Below are 24,298 nucleotides of genomic sequence, written 5' to 3'. Positions count from 1 at the left end.
CATCTTAAAACTGACCTGATGTTTTTGGGTTAAAATAAGCTTTTATACTAAGATATATCAGTACGGTGTACTCTTAACCCATTTAATCCCACCGGCAACAATTGTTGCCAGACATTTTATAACTTCTAGAAGCTCTAGAACAATTGATTTGGTAACGTTGTTTTTCCTCCATCTTGTTTTTAGAATATCTTAGTGTTGTACCCATTCATTTTGTACAAGCAGGTTTTTCTAGAACCCATTTTTCTGTTATTTCAGACTAATTTTTAAAAAAGAAAAATAGAAACTACTAAAGGAAGTAGATGACCTGTAAAAGCGACTAACCCCGTTTTCTTTTGGAGTTTACCCTTGATTTTCTTTCAGCATCGAACTTTCTCACTTCTATGCTTTCACAGGTTTTGGTTCTACTTGATTACTTAACTTGGGTAAATATATGAAGTTTTTAGTAACGTTGTTTTGAATACAGAACTGTATAATAAGGTCAACTTTTTCTGTTAGGGTTGGATATAATGCACACAAATGGGCAACTTGGAGAAACCAATTAGCCAAACAGGAATGTTTTTAGACGGTGGGATGAAGCCGTAGAAAACCTCTGCATGCACAGAAAAACATGCAAACACCAAATGGATATTTTAAATAATAAAATTGTTTTCTTACAAACTAAACCCAAAATAAATACTAAGAAATATGAATCTTTTCTCCATATTGAGACCATATCAGCATGTTATACAGACATTAACAGACACAAAGGTTTAAAGTGAGACGTGCAATCCCTTTTTATTTTCACTAGTGGAGACAGTATAGTAGATAGTAGACATTTGCTTCAAACTTATTCAGAAATTAAAAGTTAGTCTGATTTTTATAAATGGTGAACAAATGATTGTGAAGTGTTTTGGGGCTTTAAGGCGGTTTAAAGGTGTAATCTGCACCATCTGAACCTTAAATCTGTAAACTGAACCTCTGAAGTCACTGAGTTACAAACATTAGGGCTATTAAAAATAAATTACTAGAATAATCAAATCACAAAAACTTCATATTATAAATTCAAAATGACATGAGAATAGTAAATTTAAGAATCGTCGTTTGAGAACAAAGTTGAAATAACACGAGAATAAAGTCATAATAAAGAGCACAGTCACAATGTTACCAGGATAGTCGCATTGCAAAACTAAAGAGGCTAGAAATTAAGTTGTACAAAAATAATTAGAACCGTCGTAATTACTTATTCCTGCACGTGTTCACGTAATGACAATTCTCATTCCGACTTTATTCTCGTACAAATTAATTGTCATAATTGTGACTTTGTTTGTTTTCGTGCAGCGGTTCTGTTGCTCCGTCGTCCTGATTGGACCCAGTTTTTACTGTTGAGTGTTTTTATTGGTCGGGTTTTTAATGAACGTAGCGTTTCTCTCCAGAGTCACTCTCCTCCCCGTCGTCTGATTCAGTTCGCTCAGATCCACTCCGGAGTCCAAACTGGTTTCTCGACTCTCCATGGTCCGCCGTCGTCTCTGCTGCTCCGACCCGGCATACCGGATCTCCGCGGCCGGTTTCCCCTCCAGTGAGACGAACCAGGCCCGCGGCGGCTGGGGCGACGCGACTTTAGACAAACCCGTGACGGCGTGGACTGAATGTCTGCTTCCAGCGAGTTTGTTCAGCGTTCCTGGTACCGACGCCGATTCCGGCAGGCCGAAGGTCGCCCTGGATGCTGGTTCCGATCCGTCAGCGGTCTGGAGCTGCTCCTCGGTTTGGAGAGTCTGGGTGAAGCTTTCTTTCCTCTGCTGCTCGGCGGCGGCGGCTCCGTTTGAGGCTCGCGGCAGCGTGGCAGACCGGCTCCAGTCGGATTGGGCCGGATGTTCCTCCAAGTTGAAGAACGCCGGAGCGGGAAGGATCGCCACGGGTTGGTTGTAGAAGAACAGACCGTCCGGAGTTCGGGTTTGTTCCGAAGTCGCACCAATGAAGTCCAACTCGTTACCATCCAACGAAACCACCACAGCGCCGGGGTTGGCGATGACATCACTGCTCTTCGCTGGAACACAGAACCCATTGCTCTGGTTCTGGTTCTGTCCAGATGTGTCAGATTCCTCATTGTCTGTGGAGGTGGTTTGGTCTTTTCTCACCACTGCTGCCGTCTGCCGCGGTTTAATCTCACTGAAACTCCTCCTGAAAACAAAACTAATAATAATTATTACAGTCTGAAAGTCTTAGTTCTTCCTTCATGTCTTTGTGTTTTGTTTTCAAACTGAAATTACAATTTATTATGATAAACAAGCGGGTAAAAAACCCAAAGATTATTCTCAAGAGTAGCACTATGTCGGCGTATTTTTATTCAGGTAAAAGTAAAAAGTAACCATGCAAGAAATTACTTGAGTAAAAAAGTTATTTGGTAAAAAGTCTGCTTAAGTACTGAGCAGATGATCAAATGATCATTTAATATCTAAGAATCATATCATCAGATGGACTAAAATATGAAGTTAAGTGAAAATTTTGGTATTTTTCGGACCAAAATGACAATTCAGACAAACCTCCTAATTCTGGTAACAAAATCAGGCAGAAGAAAATGTTTCCTAATCAGTTTCTATCAATAAATAATCTAAAACTGTGTTGATGTTCTCAGCAACAGCATTAAACTAAAATAAAAGTTTTTACCTGCAGTAACATAAAAGTCCAAACAGAAGACAGACGATGACGACAAGCGTTCCTCCAACCAGAACCACCAGGAAAAATGAATGTTGCAAGATAAAGTCAACAAGAGTCTGAAGTCCAAAGAAACCTAAAGGAAATATAAAATTAATAAAATGAGTCAAACACTATACAGAATACTTTTTATTACAAATCCTTCAGCTAGTTTGATCCCAGTTCATATAAAAAAACTTCAAATCAAAATAATTTCTCATCTTCTGAAGTCCCACATGGTTGTTTTCTCGACTCTCTTATGTTCATCTCTATTGTCCGTCTTCTTGAAATTGAAATATTTAACATCATTTCCATAAAGATAAAATATTTTCTCTAAGGCAGTCTACCTTTTGATTCTTAAAGGTTAGCTCACCACAAACCACCACAAATTAATGATACGATTTATTGCTGCATTTAAAACGATCCGATATTTTGCTTTTGCACCAGTTTTTTTTAATTTTTATTTTTTTATGGAGAACAGGTCCAGATGAGGGACCAGATTAAGCACAGCCTGAAAACCCCTTATGGTGAAAAATATTTTCAGTCAATATACTCCAGATTTTAGGCTAAAGCTAGCATTTGTTTTGGCTCCATTTACCCAGAATGCCCTGTGTTTTAGTTCACTTTCTGCTTTTGGAGCAGCCTCCAGTTCGCTTGGCGTTCACATGCATTCAGACTGCTAAAGAGTTCACGTCAGTCGATCCGACACTTTGGTTTTTAGGTGTATTAGAGTTGGACTAAAGTGGACCAAACAGGGCTGAAGGCACCCTAAGTTTATAGTTTTTTATTTTGTCTTGCTGTGATTCTTTGACAGGACTCAAACCCATCTGGAGTGAAAACCTGCCTCTGCTGGAGGTCAAAGGTGCTGCGATCCAGTAACCCAGGTGAGGGGCGGTGAAGGTCCACATCAGTTTCCCATCTACCAGCGCCATCTTTCCCAGTCCTTTCCTCATCCATCCACCTGCGGCGAAATAAATCACCATGAAACCAGTTAGCATGCAGCTGGTCCGGTAGATGGACGGACGGGTGACGCATCAGAACTGACCAGTAGTTCTGCTGAAGAACCAGGCCGGAACAACGTCGGACTCCTGGAGCCCTCGGCTCTCGGGAACGTTGAGGCTGATGTGGATCGGGCCGCTGACGTTCAGCTCCACGTCTCCGGAGAAAAGCCGCACACTGACGGCCGCCACCGGACTCAGCTCCACGCTCACGAACCCTGAGAACATCACAACCGAAGTCAGGATGACGGATTCCTACGACGACGTGAGTCAGAACGTAATTCTTTTATTTAGCAGAATTAGGAGGTTTGGTTTATTACTGTCACTGTAGATAGAAAAATAGAACACATTTCCACCAAAAACTCCAACATTTTGAAGGTCCTGGGTTCGATTCCCGGCCAGGGGTCTTTCTGCCCTGAGACAGACTGGCGACCCGTCCAGGGTGAACCCGCCTCTCGCCCGAAACGTTAGCTGGAGAGGCAGCAGCACCTCCTGACCCCTCTAGAGACAAGGCTGTTAGAAAATGGATGGATATCTATAATTGCTAAAAAGTTAGCTACACTAACTTAACTTAAACTTTAGCTCTGCTAATGCTAAAAGGATACAAAGAACCAAGTTCATGACCAACATACGGAAAACTTTTTTAAAAATAAGATGATTTGGTTATTCATCTGGTTTAAATGGAACTAGGCTTGTTGTGAAATCACAGAAAAATACCAGTAAAGTGGGTGGAGCCAAGAAACTGAGCTGAACCATTATAACCAATAGAAAGAAATCAACTGCAATAGCAACCATTCAACCCAAAGGGGGCAGCACTGAGAATTTCAGGTCAAATATTGCAGAATTATACAAATTTACACAAATATCTCAGACGTGATATATTTGTGTAAATGTTTGCATGTTTTAAATTATTTAATAATTTATCTCTTTATGCAAATAAAACAGATGACTTAGTTTAGGTTCTGTAAAGCGTTAATTCCCTTTCTGAAATGAAGATGGCTGCCTGCTCAGTGTGGCGCAAGGATGATGTCGTTACCTGACTTGCTGCTCACGATGCCCAGCATGTTCAGCGAGTCGCCCTGGTCTGAGGTCAGCCGAGGAACCGTCAAGTACGATCTGATGGCGCTCAGATTCCCGCCGTGCGTCAGGTTCAGGAGCCGCTGAGGAAATCTCACTGTGGCCTGAGAAACTGCAGCTTAAACAGGAAAGATTTCTACATTTCTGTCCAGTTTTCATGTTTTTATTTCACTGAGAAGCTAAAGAAACATTTCCACCACCTGCAGTTCTGCTGGTGATCAGAACCGAGTCGTCGAACAGCCAGATGTTCCCTCGTTTCAGAGCCAGCAGGGACAGAGTCACTGATGAAAAGACTGCAGGAATGATAAAACACAGGGCAGACCCAAAACTCAAAAACTGGAGCCTCCAGGGGGCGCTGTGGGGCCTCAGACAGGCAGAGGGAGGATGAGGAAAAAATTACTTTTTAAAAATAGTTTTCTTAAAAAATATATAGTAACATTTTATTTTAATGTCATTTTTGGTGATTGTTTTCTGATTGGCCAGTCAAATTAGTGAGCCTAGTGAGCAAAAAACAAAAATGTTTGACAAGAAAAAGACCAAAAGAACCAATCAGAAAACCATAAGAAGAGTTGGAGACAGAAAAATAACATTTGATGTGATTAATATAAAATAGTAACCATTAATATTTCATGTTTCAATGTTTCTCCACTAGATGGTGCTGTTTGTTCCCTGACTGGATGATGAGTTTATGTAACATTCATCACAGCTGAGAGTTTAAAATCTGCTGAGTTGTTGCATAATAAGGAACAAGTTTAGGACTTGGACTAGACCAGGGATTTTCAAACTTTTCATCACTTGGGCCAAAATCGTCAGGTCAAAAGGGAATGCATATTTCCACAGTATTAATTAAAAACAAATTCAAATTTTGTTTTGTTGCAGAGGGAAATGTCTAAATTGTTGTAGAGCTAAAAATTACAAAAGGCTTTGCAGGTTTTCCTAATTTAAATAAAGGTTTTTATTAAAAAAAAAAAAAAACCCAGGAAAAAAATTGGTCAATTCTGAGCAATAAATACAACTTTTAGATAACTATTTAAAAATATGTTTATTTAGAAAATTTTATAAATTATTGAAAAGCAAAGTTTGTTTTTGAGCAAAAGGCACAAGATAGATGTTAGAGGAGAAAGTTACTTGGAGAGAAATACTTTGACTATTTTGTTTTTAGAAACAAAACAAAATAGCATTTTTTGTCTCAATGTCAGTTTTACACACCATAAATTAAATTGTTTTTAACTGTTAAATTTAAAATCTTCCCAAAATGGGAAAAAAAATTCTACAGTTAATAAAAAATTACTTCTTTTAATTTCTGATCAATTTTCAAAATTCTCAATTTGAAAATTTTCAGGGAACAAATCTTTTTTTTTTTCCACAATTAAGGAAAAAAAAATATTTTTTTTTAAGGTGAATTATTATAATTTTACCTGTACAACAATAAATAAAACATTTACTACTCTGATGTAATTTTTTGGTTTATTTTTTGCATATATAAAGTTTTTAGTTTATTCAAAGCAATGAAACATTAATTTTATAAAACAAATGTTTCCACTTTTGGCCAAATATAATGACTCTCCAAGTTTGTTTTTGAGTTAAAACTCTAGAAGTTTATCACCCAACTTAAGAGATACAAAAAATATCTAAAGAATTATTTTTGTTGGAACATTTTACGTTTAAGAAGATTAAAACTTGTGTTGGAAAATCTCATCATAAAAAGTTACACAAGTTTGTGGCACTCAGAACTAATGCAGGGGCCACAATTGGCCCCCGGACCGCACATTGAACAACCCTGGACTTGATTTTTCTCTCACTGGGTTTCCTGCTGGTTTCCCACAGCAGCAGGGCGGAAATAAAGCCCTGCTTGCTGGTTGCCACGGCGACAGGAAGCCCAGCGTGGAAGGGCACGTGGAGCCGGGCGCCTCCGTCGTCGCCGCTGAAAGCTGCGCTGCTTAGGGTGTGGTTGACGAAAAGCTCCACCGCTGCCTTGCTCAGCGGCCGCCCAGTCAGCACGTCGCTCACCTGAACCCTCAGGATGAAGCTGCTGCCTGTCAGAGGAGCACAAGACAAAACAAAGCGTCACATTTCCAGATGACCTCCGTCAGACTTTCACCCAGGTGAAGTCGACTCTTTCAGATCGGATGAAACTGGAGCCAAACGTTTGTGCTGCTTTTACTCTGAAGATATTAGCAAAAGTTTGAAGGTCAACCAACCCACACACATTTACAAAATCAAACAAATGTGGTGTATTTTTATTAAGATCTTTAAAATGGTAGCCACTCGACTCCTCCTAGTGGTCTGGAGGACTGTTTTAAAAAAACAGTTTATTGCTGCATTTTTTTCCGTTGCTCTTATTTTGTATTTTATTTACTGTTGCAGCAGTTTTCATTTGCATCTGCTGCCTCTAGGGTTTTGCTTCTGTTGTCTGTGGTTGGAAGCTTTACTGTTTAGTTTTGCTGCTGCATTTCGCTTTTTTGTATTTGTTTTAGATTTTTGCATCATTCATTTGTTTGCAGCGCGTAAAACAAAGTTTTAGCTGATTTTTAGAAGCGATTAGCGTCTGATGGCGTATAAACCTGTAATTGCTCCCTGTCTCCCAGCAAGACATTTCTGTCTCCTTCTGGTCTGCAAGCAGCTCATCTTTTTCTGCTAAAAGGGGATTTGAAGTTTAAGAAAATGTTTCTTTGAGGCAACCTGCAAATTTCGCAGCAATTTGCCACAACGAAGCCGTTTTCCCCCCTTAATGAAGCGCTGAAGCTGGACTGCAGCAGCAATCTGAGGCGCCGTCGCATCACAAACATCAGAGTTTCTCCTAATCCTGCTGCTGGAAGATTTGCCAAAAGGTTTACAGCCACAATTACGACGTTTCATATCAGCTTTCAGGCCGAACTCGACCCAGTCGTTACCCCCAACAGTTAGCGGTAGCTCGTAGCCGCGTCTGTTTTCAGTTTCAGTGAGAAACAAGTGCATTTGTTAGAGATGCCAACACCTCTGCAGATGGACGGATGGCGGTTCTGGGAGAGGAAACGTCTCTTTGAAACGTTTTCCTGCTGCAGTGACAACAGAAGGGGCAGGTCACTAAATCTGAGACAGACTTTTGTTGGTGCCAGATTACTATAATCCCTCCATTTGGCAAATTGAGCCGCGAGAAGAAACGACTGTAAAAGAAGATGAAATATCATGTTTGACTAAGATGTGGCTGAAAGTGGGTTGATATCTGTCATTTTCATCAGAGATGATTGAAAAATTACGATGCACATGCAGGAGGGAACAGAAACGAGTTGACCAATCGATCGGATGCGACCACCAGCAGAACAGACAGATGGTCCGGCGGGGAATTATCTCTGATGACCCGCGTTGGCCCCAATGTGTTCCTGGAATGAGGCCATTGTTTCAGCTGATGGATGGGAAAACGACGGCTCCCTTCACAGGATTTTTATTTTATTACTGCAGAGTGTTTCAGAACATCAAACTGATTTAAACAAACACAAGTAAACTTAAAATTCAGTTTTTAAATGAAGGTGTTTATTATTAAGAAATTAAAGTCCAGATCAACAGAAGAATTGATTTTATGGAGCCTGATCAGAGTCAATAATCACCATAATCACAGTGGAGAGGGGAAAACGAAAAGTGTACAAGTTGTAATTTTAAAAATAGAAATGTACACCCAAAATTATATCAATATATTGATCAACCTATCAGCTGTACGCAGGCAATAACTGGTCAAAGCATTTCTAATGCAAACTAATAAAGAAGATTAGGAACTTTTTTTCCCCTCAGAATTCAAATGTTTTTCCTTTGAATGTTTTTTTTTTTAAATATAATTACAACTTTTGATCTCTGAATTTAAAATCAGAATTCTGAGTTCAAAGTCAGAATTGAACTAAATTCAGTTTCAAAGATCTTAACCTCTTCTGTACAAATCAAATGTTCACAGCACTTTTTGTGGAGTCCAAGATTTCAGTTTCAACATCTGAACAAGACTTTCTGTGAGAAAACATCTGTACAAATTAAAGTGCAGTTTAGTTAAGAGTCAAATGTTAAATCTGAAAACGACCCTTTTTGTTGTCGTAACAGCAGCACAAAAATACAGGTAAACTAAACTAAATACTTCATCAGGTTTGAATTTAAATGAATCCTTCAATATTGTTTAAGAATTATTAGAAAAATGAAGCAGCAGCTCAAAAACCAAACCAGCCCACCAGGAAATGTCCTGATGCTCCCGATTACAGGGTCAGTCAGGACATTTCCAGAGGGCTGAGCTGCTACTTATTTTTACTATTTATCCTTTTAGAATAACTTTATAGCCAAAGGTTCATTTAAATTAAAACCTGATGAGTACAGGGTGGACAGGTGGGTGAATCACGTTCTCACACAGAGATGACTAGGTTTGGATTTATAAACTGCATTTTATTTAAAAAATGCATTTTGTAATTAATTATCTTTGACTTAAATCTAAATAGGTTTGATACTTTGAAAAACTGAAGTGTGACAAACATGAAAAAACTCAGGAAGGAAGCAAAAACTTTCACAGCGCTGTTTCTCAGCTCATTAACCATGAGAATCACCCTGTACTGCACTGTACTGTGTGCATTTCATGTTTCGGTCATTAATCTCTCTGAAACACGAGCTGGACTGTCCTTTCTTCCCCGGAGCTTTGACTTGGCAGCGCCAAGCGAAGCGGCAGCCGGCCCGGAGGAGTGCGGCGCTGTTTGTGCCGGAGATAGCAGCACGCTGGGCTGCATGTCCAAGTGATCCAGCTCCAGAGCGGATCATGTGACGATGCAGGGCGATGCACTCCTACATCAACATGAATTAGTCATGATAAGCAAACAGGGTCACAAATCCCTCTTTCAGCTCCTCCACTGCTGCAAAGAAAAATCCTGGTAGGAGAAGTTCAGGACGGACTTTGTTTCACTCTGTTTTCTGTAAATAATAAACCAGAAACCGAACAAAATGATAAATCTGCCTGGTGAACATTTGGTCTGCAGGAATTTAAAGAGTTCAGTTTTTAGCATCTTTTCTTTAAATGCTGAAGAACTCAAATCGTACCGTAAATTATCAGCGCAACAGCTTGATGGAGCAAACAAACAGATGGAGAAACCATTACTCATGAGTTCTACGGTAAGCAGTTGTAGCATATAGTTAAATTAAACTTCAGACTTTGGTTTTTCAAAGCTCAAGCACTCATTTCTACAAACGTTCCTTTGGATGTTGAAGTTGGAAATTTTGGATATTTTTTCCAAACTAAACTTTCAAAAAAGGAATAAAGGAGTTTTAAGGTTCTCCCCCCCCATGCGGGCCGAAAGCAGGAAATGTAATACAGAGCAGGAAATTTTGGGTAAATGCAACCGAAACTAATACTAGCATTAGCCTAGCGTTAGCGGTTGAAATGGCTTGTGGTTTTCAGCCAAAGAGAAACCCTCCAACCGCTAAAATGTGATCCTTCTCCACTTTAGTTCCATTTCATGAAGAAGGAAGTAGCGCTCTGTGACTAAAGAGGTTTTTGTGTCGTTTCCTTCGGTGGTTCTTGGTGCAGCGCCCCCACAGGCCAGGAGGGGAACAGGTTGGTTTGACTCGGAGCAGAGAGAAAGAGAACCACAGCAGCTGGAGCTGGAGCAGATGATGACTTAATTTGGAAAGTTTGATCCCAAATTAAACAGAGTCTACCGGAATATTAGATGAGAAAACGCTTTAAATTCGCCTGAAAAGAATTCAGCTCCAGACATCCACAATGTTTTGCTAAAATAGGAAGGATAGATCTGTCGGTCCAGAATACTAGGACAGGAAATGTGTCCTCATATTTGAGATATCAGAAATGTTGATTTAGATCAAAAGATTTGGTTGAGTTTGAAGAGTTTATATGAAAATTTACAGCCTACTTTATGATAAAACTGCTTGCCATAGGGCTCTTTTTCATCACTTCTTACTCATGAACATATTAGTAGATTTGTGAGTAAATCCTCAAACAAAGGAGATTATTTTAGTATTGATCTGAAACAAATATGTAGTTTTAACGCAGATGGCCCAAAATTAACTGAAATTATTAAAACATCAAAACTTATTTGCTCTAAACTGGAAATAATTGAGCTGTAAAATGTGCAACATGTTTAAATTCATTAGCAGTTCTTGCTCCAAACCTGGCAGGCCTTGCTGCTGCTGCTGCTGCTGCTGCTGTTGTTTCCTGAAGTCCTGCTTTGTGAAGTTTGTCTCATCAGCATGCAGAAGTCGTCCCTCCGTCCCCGTCAACTCTCCGTTTGTCCCCGCCGTCCCACTCACAGCCAGCGCACAGAGAACCCACTGCCACAGCCCACTCATGACCAAACACACGGCTCCACGTTTCATCCACTGGCTGGGAAATATCCACTGCTTTACCCACTAAAACCCAAAACACACTGAGCTGCAAGCTCCGCCCACTCAACCCTTCACCCCGCCCACCATCCACACGTTTAAAAATTTTATTGTGTTAAATTCTTAATTGTTAACAAATAAATACAAGAAACAATAAATGTTACACAAATACCAAAGAATTAAAACTACAATAATGTTAAATACTAGTGATATAAATATAAAAAAATAATAAAAATATGATCTATTTATACAGATTACATTTACAACGGTTAAAGTAGGGAATTAAGAATGATAAAGTAAAAGTTGTGCTTTCATATAGCTGCTAATATTAATACCAGTAATTATTTTATATGCTGTTTATATTAATATACTATAATTACATAAAATATATTGGTATATAAATATACACATATAATCACAGTGTACTGTTGTTTCATTAATTTAAATATAAATACTTCTAATTATTTCGAACAGACAGAAGTAGTGATGATTCTCACGCTTGAGACTAAATTAAGCTGTAGTATTGATTATATATCGCTAATTTTAACAGTAATTTCTTTTTTATATGTTTGCTGATTATTGTATATTTAGAATTATGTAAATAAATATCATTATTGTGATAACTGTATATCATTAATAGAAATGCTAATTAATGAAAACATGTTTGTTCATTATTGCCATTTGAAATCAAATTAAACAGACATGGTTATACTGTGTTTCTTACGCAGTGCTAATTATAGCAGCAATTTCCTTTTCTATACGGTTACTGTTATTAAAATAATATAAAATAAGAAATGTATATGTATGTATTGTACTATCATTATTAATACAAAGTCATTTTTATTTTACATTTTTTCCGTTTGAAATTAAACATGTGCTATACTACAGTGAATGTTTTTATTCTCACCATATATTTGCCTTTTTAATTTGACTTTACCAACTATTACATGCCATGTAAGTTAAGAATAGTTTATCTTTTATTCCATCCAGAAACATGTTACATGAAAATATTTATATAAAGTTATTATTTAACAAAACATTTATTTATATATGGCTGTTGAACCATTTAGTTTTGGCCACTAGAGGGGGCAATGCGACAACCAGTTGTGGAAAAGCAAACAACCTTTTATCAGACTGAACTGTGGTACCAGAACCGACCCGAGAGTCCGACCCGGAGGACTGCGGCTCATTAAACCTGCTGCTTGGATCTGGGACAAAATGGAAAAGTAATTTCTACAGACTTTCCTGGGTTTGTTTTCCATTAAACATTAACATGCAGCTGCAGGCCATTGTTAATTTTTCTCTTTATACTTCTATATTTTAAGAAGAATTAATTCAAGTCCACTTTCAATGCGCTCCACACCTGTGTGCAGGTGCAGAGCAGCCAAAGTCAACCAGCCCCACTGGGACTTTCACCCAGATAAATACTGAACTCTGAATTCACACAACATCTTCACACCAAGTTAATGTTTTCCTCCAAACTCTGCTAGATTTCCACATTTTTGGGTGGGCCCTTTCTTCTTCCCAGGCTCATATTGTCTCTACAGATATCTAAAATAAACCCTGCCAAGCATGAGCCACCCTCTGCTCTGAATACTGTCTACAAAAAGATGGTGAAACAATTTTATTTTCAGGGTGAAGGTGGGAAGACGGTCTGTTTTCCTCCACCTCTCAGCAGCAGCAGTGGAGTAAATTAGACTGTTTAAAGGTATTATTGACTGAATAACCCACCGAATGACCTCTTAATGACTTGTAATTTAAAAATCGTTAATCTTAATCCTTTTAGACTCCAGTTTGAGTAGCAGTTGGTATTGATTCCACCGTGTACCGCTTGTTAATTCCCATTCTGGTTAATAAAATGACTAAAATAAACACAACCTGGTGCAATCCTGCTTCTGACTGCAGAAGCTGAGTCGTGTTTTATATATTCACATTTATTATCTTTACAATAAACGAGATATAGTACTACACATCTTCTTTTCACATTTTTATTTTAAACCTAAACCTAAGTTTAATAATGCTGTTGCCAGAAACAAGCAATAAACAACTTTTTACTCATTGAATGTGTTAATTTCTGATTGAAATTTATCGCTTTTTGCCTCTGTAGCTGTTGGGGAAACGTGCCGCTAACAGTTAGCACTTCGCTTCTAAGCTAGCGGGTTAGCTAGCATGCTAGTGCTAAAACGCTAACCCAATAGAAGGGTGATTTCGCCCTGAAACCGTAGTCTACATAAAACTGGTTACTGCAGTAACATGTTGTATAATATTACATTGATATAAATCACATTTGTGTGATCGGTGGACGTTAATAAGTTGACTTTAACCAAAACTAAAACGAAAACTCTACTGTTTGTGCTCTTCTTCATGTATCTGTGAGCACAGGAAGCAGGAGATAAAAATGAACCAAACTGCCTCAGGGGAAGCACCGCCACCCTGTGGTGAAACTTGGTACAACAGCTTAACTCGATTTCACCCCCTTTTAATTATGTTAAATGATCAATTAAACATAAATTTATCAATTTATTGCATGTTAGATTCATGATTGTGTGTAATAAGAAATCTCACAACAGTTTGACTTAAATTCTCAGCTACTTGTTCTTTTCACTCACTTCTCCTTAAACCTCATTATTTAACTTATTTGCGCCGTGTTGGACGTGGTTGTGGCTGAGCGAAGGTTCTGATGTCAGCGCAGGAGTGACTCCTTCCTTGGCAGACTCCTTCATCATCACGGCTCCTGTGTGACATGGGGGCCTCAGAGAGGCAGCGAGATGACACATTTGTCCTCCCAGCTCTATTCCCCTCAGACAAAGAATAAATTTCAGTCTAAACACACAAGGAGGAGGATGGATGACCGCCCAAGTCTCCAGGATCAATTTGCCACAAATTAGATACAGTGATGCTTCATTTCTCCACATAAATAGCTGCATCCAAGGGGAGTATTTTGGAAATCTGCCGGCTTTTTACTCCGGAAATCTGTGCTGCCGCCTCTGTACTTATTTTCCTTTTATTAATTCTTGTTTTGAGGCACATGGCGCTGCAGAGCTGCACTGCTCCTCTTAATAAAACAAATAAATGGTTTCGTTCCATTTATTTTCCGGACAAATCTGTTAGTTTGGGAATAATTCCCTATTCATAATCATTTGTGTGAATTAATGTGAAATTAACTGCCTGAGAAATGAGAGCTGGCTCTGGCTGAAAGCTGCTGGGAAAAAAATCAGCATAAGGATTATTAAGATTTATGATTGATTTTATCAGTGAAATTTTATTGAAAGGTGCATTTGGGGTTAGATGAACAGAACCACAAGTGTTAAATTTGTTAAATTGATAATTCATTTCCTGCCGAGTTATTTATGTTTGAAATAAGGGGAAATGTATGAAGAAAATCCAGCTGGAAAAATGAGAGCTGGATAAATTCTGGCATTCGGATAATTAAGATTTATGAAAAAGCAGTTTAGCATTAAACCCAGATTTTATAAAAAAGTAAACCCTCTTTTTATAATATAGAGATCTGGTTATCTGGACATATTGGAACTTATCTGGTCTCTACTAGTACATAAAATAATTTAAATCCAACTCCAATGGTAGGGGTAGCCACGCTGAGGCTAATCTGCTAATGCTAATGTAGCATTTTTGCTAACTTTGAAAACGTTTACCAAACTTGGCTTTCCTTTAAAGTGTTCACAAACAGTATTGTTGCTTTAGAAACAACAAGATGAACCTGAATGAAGAATCAAGATTTGTGGAATGTTCAACATTAGGGGGCGCTGTTAACTACAGTCAACAACTAACCGCTGTAGTTTGAATTATTTAGCCTTTCAAAAGAGTAAAATATGCTATTTATTCATTCGTGGTTTCAAGCCTTGGTTTCAAACTAGACATGAATGTTTAGTTGGTTAGCTAAATATTTACTATACAGCTGAATATAGCTTTGTTATATTCTCATAGTTAACTGAATATTTAGAAAATAAGCTAACAAAATAATTAGCACAAAGCTATAATTTGCTTTAAATTAGTTATCTGTCTACATATTTAGCTTTATAAGTATTTCAATAGCAAGCTAAATATTAAGCTTCAAATTAAATATTTAGTTAAGCTAAATAGTAAGCTAACTAAATGTCTTGGATATATTTAACTTAAATATTTCATTTCTTAACAAAATAATTAAATATTCAGATAACTAAATATTTAAATTGCAACCTATTTAGCTCCAGACTTAATATTTCATTGGCAAACTAAACATTTAGTTAGTTGGTCCAAACTGGGTCAACAGAACTCGGGAGCAGATGTTCAACAGAATGGATGAAAATGAAGAATCAGTGTTGCAACTGCCTAGTCAAAGTCCAGACTTGAATGTTATTGAAAAGCAGTAGTTTAAGGCGAGCTGGGCAGAAAAAGGGGTGTACTTAGTTTTTTCTTTCTAATGGTCAGGATCAGTACATGTCCATGTAACAACCTGATGGTTTTCCTGTCATCGCCTGCAGGTCACATCAAAACGGCGGCAGGCGGCTGATGATGACTCGGGTCTAAAACTGGATCTCTGCAGCTGGCAATCGTTTCTAAATAGCCCAGCTGGTCCGGCGGCGACAGGCGGCCTGGAGAGACACGACTTCCTGTTAACGAGGGCGGCCCGGACACGGAGGGCGGTACGGGTCCAGAACCCTCACTGAGTTCCTGCATGGAGAGGAGACGTTACAGGATGTTACATCAGGTAAAACGCCATTACAGCGCAACTCACTCCTCCTAATGCGGCCTCTGAAAGCTTTTTGGGGCTTCATTTCAGTCGATACTTTTATTCAATTTATTTAGGGATAACAAGAAGCTTCTTGGCAGAAAAATGTCAGAAGAGAGAGAAGGAAACGCAGGAAGTACCGAGACCTGTTGCATTAGACGTGTTGAGATGAGAAAGGAGGAAAAAATGGTTTTAAACAGTGGAAAACAGGAGAAAGTAAAAGTGCAGCTCATTACTGCATCTAAAATAAATATGTTAAGAAAAATCCAACTTTCAATTTGATAGAAATCACTTTAGAGAAATTTGTCTGTTGTGTGACCGTCTCTAAAACTTTGAATCCAACTGTTCACCTGTTCAAGGTTTCTGTACTTTTTGCACAACTTCCTACAAAATTAACAGGTTTTAAATAAATTCCTATTTCAATCAGAATCTGTATTTAGGATGTTTAAGACCTGAAAGTCTGATAGACTCGGTTCGATTGAGGTCCAAAACTGCAACATTTCTTTCATTTTCACCGTTTCAAACTGTCCAAACCCTTTAAAAAACCTGTTCCCCTCCTCACCTGTGGGGGCGCTGCAGCAGGACCCCTGAAGAAACTTAGTGCAACTTCCTTATGAAATGGAAACAAAAATGGACTGGAGTCATATTTTAACGGTTGGAGGATTTCTTTTGTTTTTGGCTAGAAGCTACGAGTCATTTCTCCTGCTAGCACTAGGCTAGCACTAGGCTAGCACTAGGCTAGCACGTTTGTTTTGGTTGTATTTACCAAGAATGCCTGGCGGTGTAGCACACTTCCTGATTTTAGAGTTTCTGATCCAATTGGTGTCGACAGTAAGACAAGAAAAGATGCAAAAATGAAGCATCTTTATTTTTAAAACATTTTTAAAAAATAAAATAATTAATTTAAATGTTATTTTTGGTGCTCGTTTCTCATTGGCTGCTTGTGGATTTCATCAAGCTGGTGTTGTAAGGAAGAAATGAAAAAGTTTCTGACAAGAAAAGATCAAAAGATCCATAAAAAAATCATGAGTTCTGTGGGAATAAAATGTAATTTGATGAGATTAATATAAAGTATCTTTCTATATTTTCTTGTAATCAAGAGGAGATTGTAATTAAATTTTTTAATATTTGGTAAGAAAGCTCAATCCGTCGTCCTGTTTTATCTATTATAGTCCAAATTCACACGTATGTCCTCAGACCCAATCAGCAGCATCCATTCGTCATTATTTTAATCATTGTTTTGAGGAATTAATAAATCAAATCCACGCCGCTGATGTCATCAAACCGTCTGATCCGATCTCATCAGGAAGATGTTCAAACCCGGCTGGAGTTTGAAGAAAGGCCGATGACTTTACTTCCCTCTGCTTCCCTAAAACACCTTTCTTTGGTTCTCGGCTTGCAGCCTGATGCTGTTTCATGAGTTTTATCTGAACACAGTGAGCTGGATGGACCTTCTGCTCTGGAGGAGATTGATCGATCCGCGCTCAGTTTACTCTGTGGAAGGATTTCTACAGATTCAGATGTATATTTCAGTGGTTACAGGTGAAATGCCACAGGGTGCTGATTGGTTTTTAAACAAAGCATTTTATTATTTTTCATGAAGCCGATTCGTACATTAAGGAACGATAACACCGACCTGCTTCAAGCCGAATGGAGATTTTATGATTCTGTAAAGGGAAGTTGGCAGTGGAGTCTTTTCTCCACAGTGGGTGAAATCTCAGCTAGCATGGGAAACTGTACTGTTGTTCATGCTGGGAATAGTATTAACAAAAAGCTGGTTTCTCTGTTTCTCCCATTAATCTTGCTGAAACTGTACATGTTGCCGTCACGTCAGCGCGACTTCCTCAGAGTTTTTCCATTATCCCTCAGCTTATCGCCGCGGCTGCATTTTAACTCGGCCGAGATTTATGAATGAATGTTAACAAGACGCATCTAAGCCCACCGCAGGGGGTCGGCAACTTTTAAACACTGGGGAGGAGCAGCGTTTTAACAGTGTTCAGGGCTTTAATCTGCATTTTCAGCAAAACTACACAAACAGAAAGGTTTAAAAATGTAAATGTAATGGGAAATAGTGTCCTAATATTTTTCATGCATTCCTGAACAAAATCATTAATGTAAAGGTGACCTTTGTCTGAAAGACGTTATTCCTTCACCAAATGATTGATGAAGCCATTAATGTTCTGCGGCTCACGTCTGGAAACCGGAGCTCAACGACTCAAACAAACAGATCACAGAAATAAACAGTTTAGTCTCAGAAAGTTACTTTAGATTTTAAACTCCAACGGGATTCATCATTAGTTGTAACTGGACTCTGTCTGAATAAAACATTTATTTCACATCTGAAAACATCACAGCCAAAGTACCTCAGGCTGTTTGGTATAAAAATATATTAACTCCATGTTTAGTTTGGTGCAGATTATTTAGCTAGCTAGCGCAATATTTAGCTTTCTAATGAAATATATTGTTTGTAAAATAAATATCTAGGTTGACGCCAGTATTTAGCTACCTAACTAAATATTTAATTTACTAACTTAATGTATAATCTGTAGCTTGCTAATCTAGTTTAAAGCTGACATTTCATAAATGAATGAATGATGCAGTAAAAATCTGACTTTAAAAAGTAACTTTTTCTCTTGACAGGTAAATAAATAACCCAAATTATTGCTGTTCATATTTTGTTGTGTAACTTTACAAACGGCCCCCATAGAAATCTCTTATTATTCACAATTCTGCAGAACTTTGTGTTTCTCTCACATAAAATCCCAGTAATGCTTGGAAAGGGTGGAGGGGTGCCAATACTTTGCGTGGTTCTGTACTCCTGAAGCTTTTATGTCGGCTCGGTGGCTCAGCATCTTCTTAAAAGCCCGTTTCTATTAGCCTCCTTTCTAAAATAGGAGCCTGCTCTAAATTCCTTTCAGCATTTCCTTCCAGGACGCTGAGCAGCATGAAAAAGGCAAAGGATGATCCGACTGGAGCGCATCACCTGATCAGCTGGTGCAGGAGGCTCCAGGAGCCAATCAGAGCTTGATATAATGACTTGTCATGGAAATTAATTTTTATAATGTGCAGAGGCTTCATGCACAAGTAAATTACTTTTCAATCCACGTCTCTGACATCCCAGAACGATAAAGTGTTTATCTGATGAAATCTCACCAGTTGTGTTTACAGGTGGGTTCAGGTAAACAGAGCTGAAGAATCGATCAGGGAATCCTGGGAATAAAAGTTCTGCCTGATGAGAGCTATCAAGACTTAAGTATCAAAGTAAAATAAATTTGACATATAATCAATTGTTTTGGTCCTCAGGCGTCTCTAGTTACTGAAAAAACCCAACTGGACCTGAAACCCTTCCATGTTCCTCAGTCATGTATACAGTATGTAACTCACAGGGGAAACTGAAAACATTTTGGTCTCTGCTTTGAACGGGTTGTGTGAAAATCTCCTTGTGAAAACCAACAGAAAATAAATCCATCAATAAATCAACCAGACATGGTGGAACAAGCTCTCTACCAACATGGTATTTAGCGCAAGCTGTTGCTAAATGCTACACCATCACCGCATTTGTTGGACGTTAATGCTAAAGCGCTACACCAACATGCTATTTAGCAGAAGCTAATGCTAAAGTGGAACTGCTGTGTAAACAGCTTTCAGACTTAAAAATAAGATCATAAATACAAAAGTCTAATTACCTGAAACCCAAAACTTTTACACAGATGTTTAACTTAAAATTTACACACAGCTAAATATCCAGCTAGCTCAGAGCTAGCTGGATATTTAGCTTGTTACTAAATATTTAGTTTGAAACATGGTGCAGCTGACTGAAAAATTATCCCTCGTTTTTTCTGTTATGACAGAGTAAATAACATGAAATATTGTTAATTTTGACTGAGTAACTTTGCAAAAGGGAATGTTTTTTCTGTACAGCTCAGGTACGGTGGCCTGTAAAGTCCAAAACTCTTTATATTTCCTGCAGTGGTTTCAGATTGAGTCTTTAACATTTAATTACAGTTGAGTGTTAACTTGATTTCATTTTGGAAGAATTTGAAAGACTTTTTAAATGTGTATTTCACAGATTTATTCATCCAAACTGTTTCAGCGCGCTGCACTGTGCGTTAGTTAGATTTATCAGTGCTTCGTCTCATCCTCATCCTTATCTCCCTAGCAGGGCTGCAGTTCTGCCTCACCGGATCAATTTTATCCATGAAAGCAACTTTATGATTTTTAAAATTACTTTTAAAAAAACATCTTGCATTCCTAATCCGGTTTGTATCCAGATAAAGGGGCTGGAGGGAAGAATGGTGGGTATGAAGTGAGGGCCTGGCTGTCCTGTTCCTGGTTTGATCGGACCGTCGGATAACGGGAAGAGGCTGCAAGCCGCAGCGTCTCTATAAATAATTCCTCTTTCAGATCGGACCGTTTATAGCCCCAACATTCAGGAACCGCGACCAGCAGCTTTTCTGTGTATTTCCCCACTTACAGCAAATACAGAGTTTCCCTCCACTTTCCCAACAGAAAGGTTTGACTTTTTTCCCAGAATACTTTGTGAATGCAAAGCTCACCTTTTATTTATTTTTTTGGAAATGGATCATCTTTTTCCACTGTTATATTTAAAGTAAAGAGGCTTTTCCATGGCAACAATAACATCCTGAAAAGTTCCCACATTTGGTCTCTCCTCCAAGTTTACAATGGAGGAAAAATCTGATTCAAATTTTTTTAGCGCTGAGACACAGCAGGGGGTCATGGCTGACATTTGTAGGAAACATCAAACTGTTTATTGTGAGAGGAAATGAGGCCGATAATGCCTCCCTTCTTTACTCAGAAAGGCTTTTTAAAAAATTATTTTTAAACCGTTTATTATTTTATTTTAAGCAGTTATGAGCCAAAAAGCATAAACTGCTGCTGCGCAGTTACTCAGCAGGTTGTTGCTAGGGAACAGACGTTGGGCAGAACTTGAAACTGCTCTTACCCTGCAGGTTGTTGCTAGGCAACCTGCAGGGTAGCGTTAGTTAATTCCACCAACCGAGCTTAGCTATCTGTTAGAGATTTAGCGGCTAAAGCTAATGCTGTGTGGTTCCTCGTCAGGTTTCAATAAAGTTATTGAATCTTCTAGATCACAAATTGTAACGAAATGTCAAATCTTCCGCATAGCAAAAAAAAAACGCTTATTTTTGATTGTTGCATTTTAAAAACAAAAATCAAAGAACAAAAAAAGAGTTCGTACTTCGTAGTTCGTGTACGTACTTTAGAAATCCGTTGAAACATTTTTCGTCCGTGAAGCTCCTCCATGTTGTACAAACTCTTCGTGTTCATAGATCGGAGGCTCATCCGTCTCCTACGGGTCGATCCTGACAGCAGCCATTTTGTTAAATCTTTTTCTTCCACATTGGTTTAGAGAGCCCACATATTTTCTTTTTTGTGGTCTGGGAGCCATTGGTCCGCTGTGCTTTTCGCTGCACTCGCCCACCAAGATGGCGCGGATAACTTCCGGTTCAGACTGGTGGGAACGATGTTTAACGAGAATAAAATAATAAAATTACAAGAATAGTCATAAAATGCTAAGAAAGTTGAAATAATACGAGAATTGTCAAAATAACTTTATTGTCATAAATATTTAAATTTTTCTCAGAAAGGCCGTATTGCTCCATCTTGGGGACGTGAGTCGGCTGTTTCTTGGATGCTGAGGGTCAGTCCTGAGTTTCCTCCTGCCATCACTGAGGGAACAGCTGAGCAGCCCGGTTCTGACATAAATATCTGGGCTGCAGTCATTTCAGAGCGGCGGTGCCAAATGGGGCAGAGAAACAGGTCAGCTGCAGGTTTGTCTCTCCGTTCAAACCGACGAGCAACCCGACCGGACGCTTTAATTAGCCTGCCGAATGAACCAACATGCTGTCACTGAGACGTGTTTCCACGCGGCCAACATGAGGTCGCATTCAGCCGGTCCGACTGCGGCACACAATGGAGACACAGATACGGCGGCAAACGGGCCTTTTGTCCCAGTTGTCCGTCACAGAGGGGAGACGCGGCCAACCCGACGTCTGATTGGAGGTTTCTGCTGAATGTAGCCGCGTTTACTAGAGCCTCCAAATGGAGTGAAAACAAAAGGCTGCTGGTCGTTTACTGAGGCTGAGAGGACATCAGAAAAACCACCGTTTGTTTCTGACTGGAAGTGTTGCAAAAACTAAACATGGCAGTTTTCATTTTAAGATTTCCAAGAGTTTATTTTTGCTAAATAATCTGGCTTACGCCTGAAGGAAACAGTCAAAAAGACAACAATCTGTGAAGATTTTACATTTTGCCGTCTTTACGCATCAAAATGTTGGTCAATGTTTCATTCATGATTTAAAAGCAGCAGCAGCCAGGTTGGTTTTTAGTCTAAAGAAATTCAGTGTTTCGGCTGTTAAGATGTTTTATTGCTGACAGAGAAGTTGTTCGCCTTGGTGACAGTTGTTTATAGCGCACCTAATTTCCACTAAGCTAGCACTTTACATGCATCAACTGCTAAATGTTAACTATTGAATAAAATCAATCTTTAAACATTTTAGAGGAGTCCAGAAAGCAATCAGAGTCCAGAAAGAGATCATTTCTCAATAGTTGAGGGTCCAGACTTTCTGGACCAATGAAGGTGCTTTTTTTAATTTTATTTTTTTTAACCAAGCTAACGCAGTTTTAGCTAAATCAATCGTTAAAAAATCTTTCCATCTGAGTATCATCTCTGAACTATGGCAGTTCATGAGCTCCATGCTAGCTGGCAGCTGTTAGCGGCTCGTTGAACAGCTCTGAACCGGATTCTTATTGGATGAATATTTACCAAACACTTTGGCCAAAACTTCGGACCAGGAGGAAGTCGTTGTGATTTAAGTGAAATTCTTTAATTTCATCGTTTATGCGTAGTTATTGGAGCCAGATTCCATGGCTTTTGTCACTGCAGAGAAAAAGTTAAATGTATTTATCTGGCAGATGTGTGACGAGACGATGTGGATTTTCTGTTTAGCTCGTTGAATATTAATTAAAGCAAATTAGAATGAAATGGAGTCGAACCTTTTCCAATTATTGGGGCATTAGTTAATCAGATAAGAGTGATTCAGGAACCACTTAAAGCGATGAGTGAGGCTTGAAGCTTTACACATTTTCCTTCCACTGAACTTTCCAATAAATGCACCTCTTCTATAGCAGTCTGCTATAATTTTCTGATTTGAGTTTTTTTTTCTGTAAGCATCAAATATAAATACTTAGGACTGTGAGAATCTGTCTGCTGTTTCAGTGTGTGCCTCTGGATGTTGGCAGCAGGAAGTGTGTTAAATCAGAAGCAGCCTGGATCCAGAGTGACCACTGGCTGACCGACTAGAGGCAGTAAGAGTCGTTAACCTTTGGGTTGTGGGACCCAGGCTGGAGGAATCAGCTGGGTACTGAGAGACACTTCAGATGGTTAATTGACTGTTTTGTTGCTCCTTCTATGCAAATGATTTGTAACTGAAACCACGTCTCAATGTAATAAATAGGAGTAACAAAGCAGCACGTCAGAACGGAGACGGAGAGAAGGAGACGTTCCTGGACAGAGTTCTCCGTTCAATTGTAAGAAATTTAACTGTGTTCTTATTTTTGTCCAGTGAGAATGTCAGGTTGTATATCTGATATTACCTCATTTATTTTTATTCACTGTTTGATGGTCCACCTCACATGAAAGGTCATCAAATGTTGATTTCTTTACAAAATGAAGTTTTTTTTGGGTTTTTTTAACTGTTTTTTGGTGGGACACCGACGCTGCAGCTGATACGTTTGTTTTTTATCGTCTGTTAGCAGCTTGGTGTTACACCTGACTGCAGTAAAACTGTTCTGTAAATAAAGTTTGATTTAATTGAGAAGGAAAAACGCAGAAAGCCTCCTGTGTGAGTTCAGGCTGATGGATTTTGGTCAGTAAATCGACTCAGTTGTGTCCTGGGACAAGGACAACAACGCAGTAAAACACTGTAAGGGAGCTGAAACTCTTAAAAGTAACCATATTTCCACTCATGTTGGGTTTATGTGAGAAATTCTGTTCATTTGCATGCAGACGTTATTGAGATCTGAACAGAATCCACTCTGTCTGAACCAGATCAGATTATTTTATATGAACTACAGATAGAAGTTGATCCACTGGTTTTCCTGAAATGTAATTAAATCTACAGAGAGAGGAGTGAAATCTGCTGACAGTAATGGGATGAACTGATGAAAGCAGCCGCAGTCCGACCGTTAGTTTGGTTAAAATGTGGAATATTGTTTGGATCCGTGTTAAAAAACTCAAACTGCATCAGGCGACAAATTCAAACGGATTTTCAGTTTATTAAAACAGGCCGAAAACCTTTAGATGAAGTTTCCTTTAAATATAAATACACTGAAAGTAATGTGGGAAAAACAAGAGAAATGTTAAACCAAACCAAATGAATCAAAACTTCAGGAATAATCTGCTTCCTCCATATGTCAGCGATACCAGAGGTCAGTCCATTAATCT

General features: G+C 38.7%; 1 protein-coding gene and 1 long non-coding RNA gene across 5 annotated transcripts in view; one reads left to right on the top strand and one right to left on the bottom strand.

Moving 5' to 3' along the window:
* The window catches only part of LOC122839543, a 74,672-nt gene that overhangs the window by 915 nt on the left and 49,459 nt on the right, over nucleotides 1-24,298 (top strand). For all 3 annotated transcript variants that reach the window (XR_006372053.1, XR_006372052.1, XR_006372054.1), the window contains exons 3-4: nucleotides 3,485-3,933; nucleotides 15,566-15,792. This is a non-coding gene — a long non-coding RNA (uncharacterized LOC122839543). The remainder of the gene's footprint in view (nucleotides 1-3,484; nucleotides 3,934-15,565; nucleotides 15,793-24,298) is intronic.
* Nucleotides 515-11,158, bottom strand: LOC122839540 (protein FAM171B-like). Of its 2 annotated transcripts, none has more exons than XM_044131213.1 (8): nucleotides 10,874-11,158; nucleotides 6,548-6,781; nucleotides 4,946-5,038; nucleotides 4,705-4,863; nucleotides 3,716-3,886; nucleotides 3,515-3,631; nucleotides 2,644-2,767; nucleotides 515-2,157 (listed from the first exon to the last, which is right to left on the bottom strand). In XM_044131213.1, the coding sequence occupies exons 1-8, from the start codon at nucleotides 11,076-11,078 to the stop codon at nucleotides 1,356-1,358; spliced, it is 1,905 nt and encodes a 634-aa protein (XP_043987148.1). In that variant the 5' UTR covers nucleotides 11,079-11,158; the 3' UTR covers nucleotides 515-1,355. The 2 variants fall into 2 exon arrangements, with proteins under 2 accessions (XP_043987148.1, XP_043987149.1); XM_044131214.1 differs by having other exon boundaries at nucleotides 4,705-4,857.

This window comes from Gambusia affinis, linkage group LG11 (genome assembly GCF_019740435.1).
Source record: "Gambusia affinis linkage group LG11, SWU_Gaff_1.0, whole genome shotgun sequence".
Taxonomy (NCBI): domain Eukaryota; kingdom Metazoa; phylum Chordata; class Actinopteri; order Cyprinodontiformes; family Poeciliidae; genus Gambusia; species Gambusia affinis.
The sequence above is the reverse complement of the archived record's forward strand: the minus strand, read 5'-3'. Positions and strand labels throughout refer to the sequence as shown.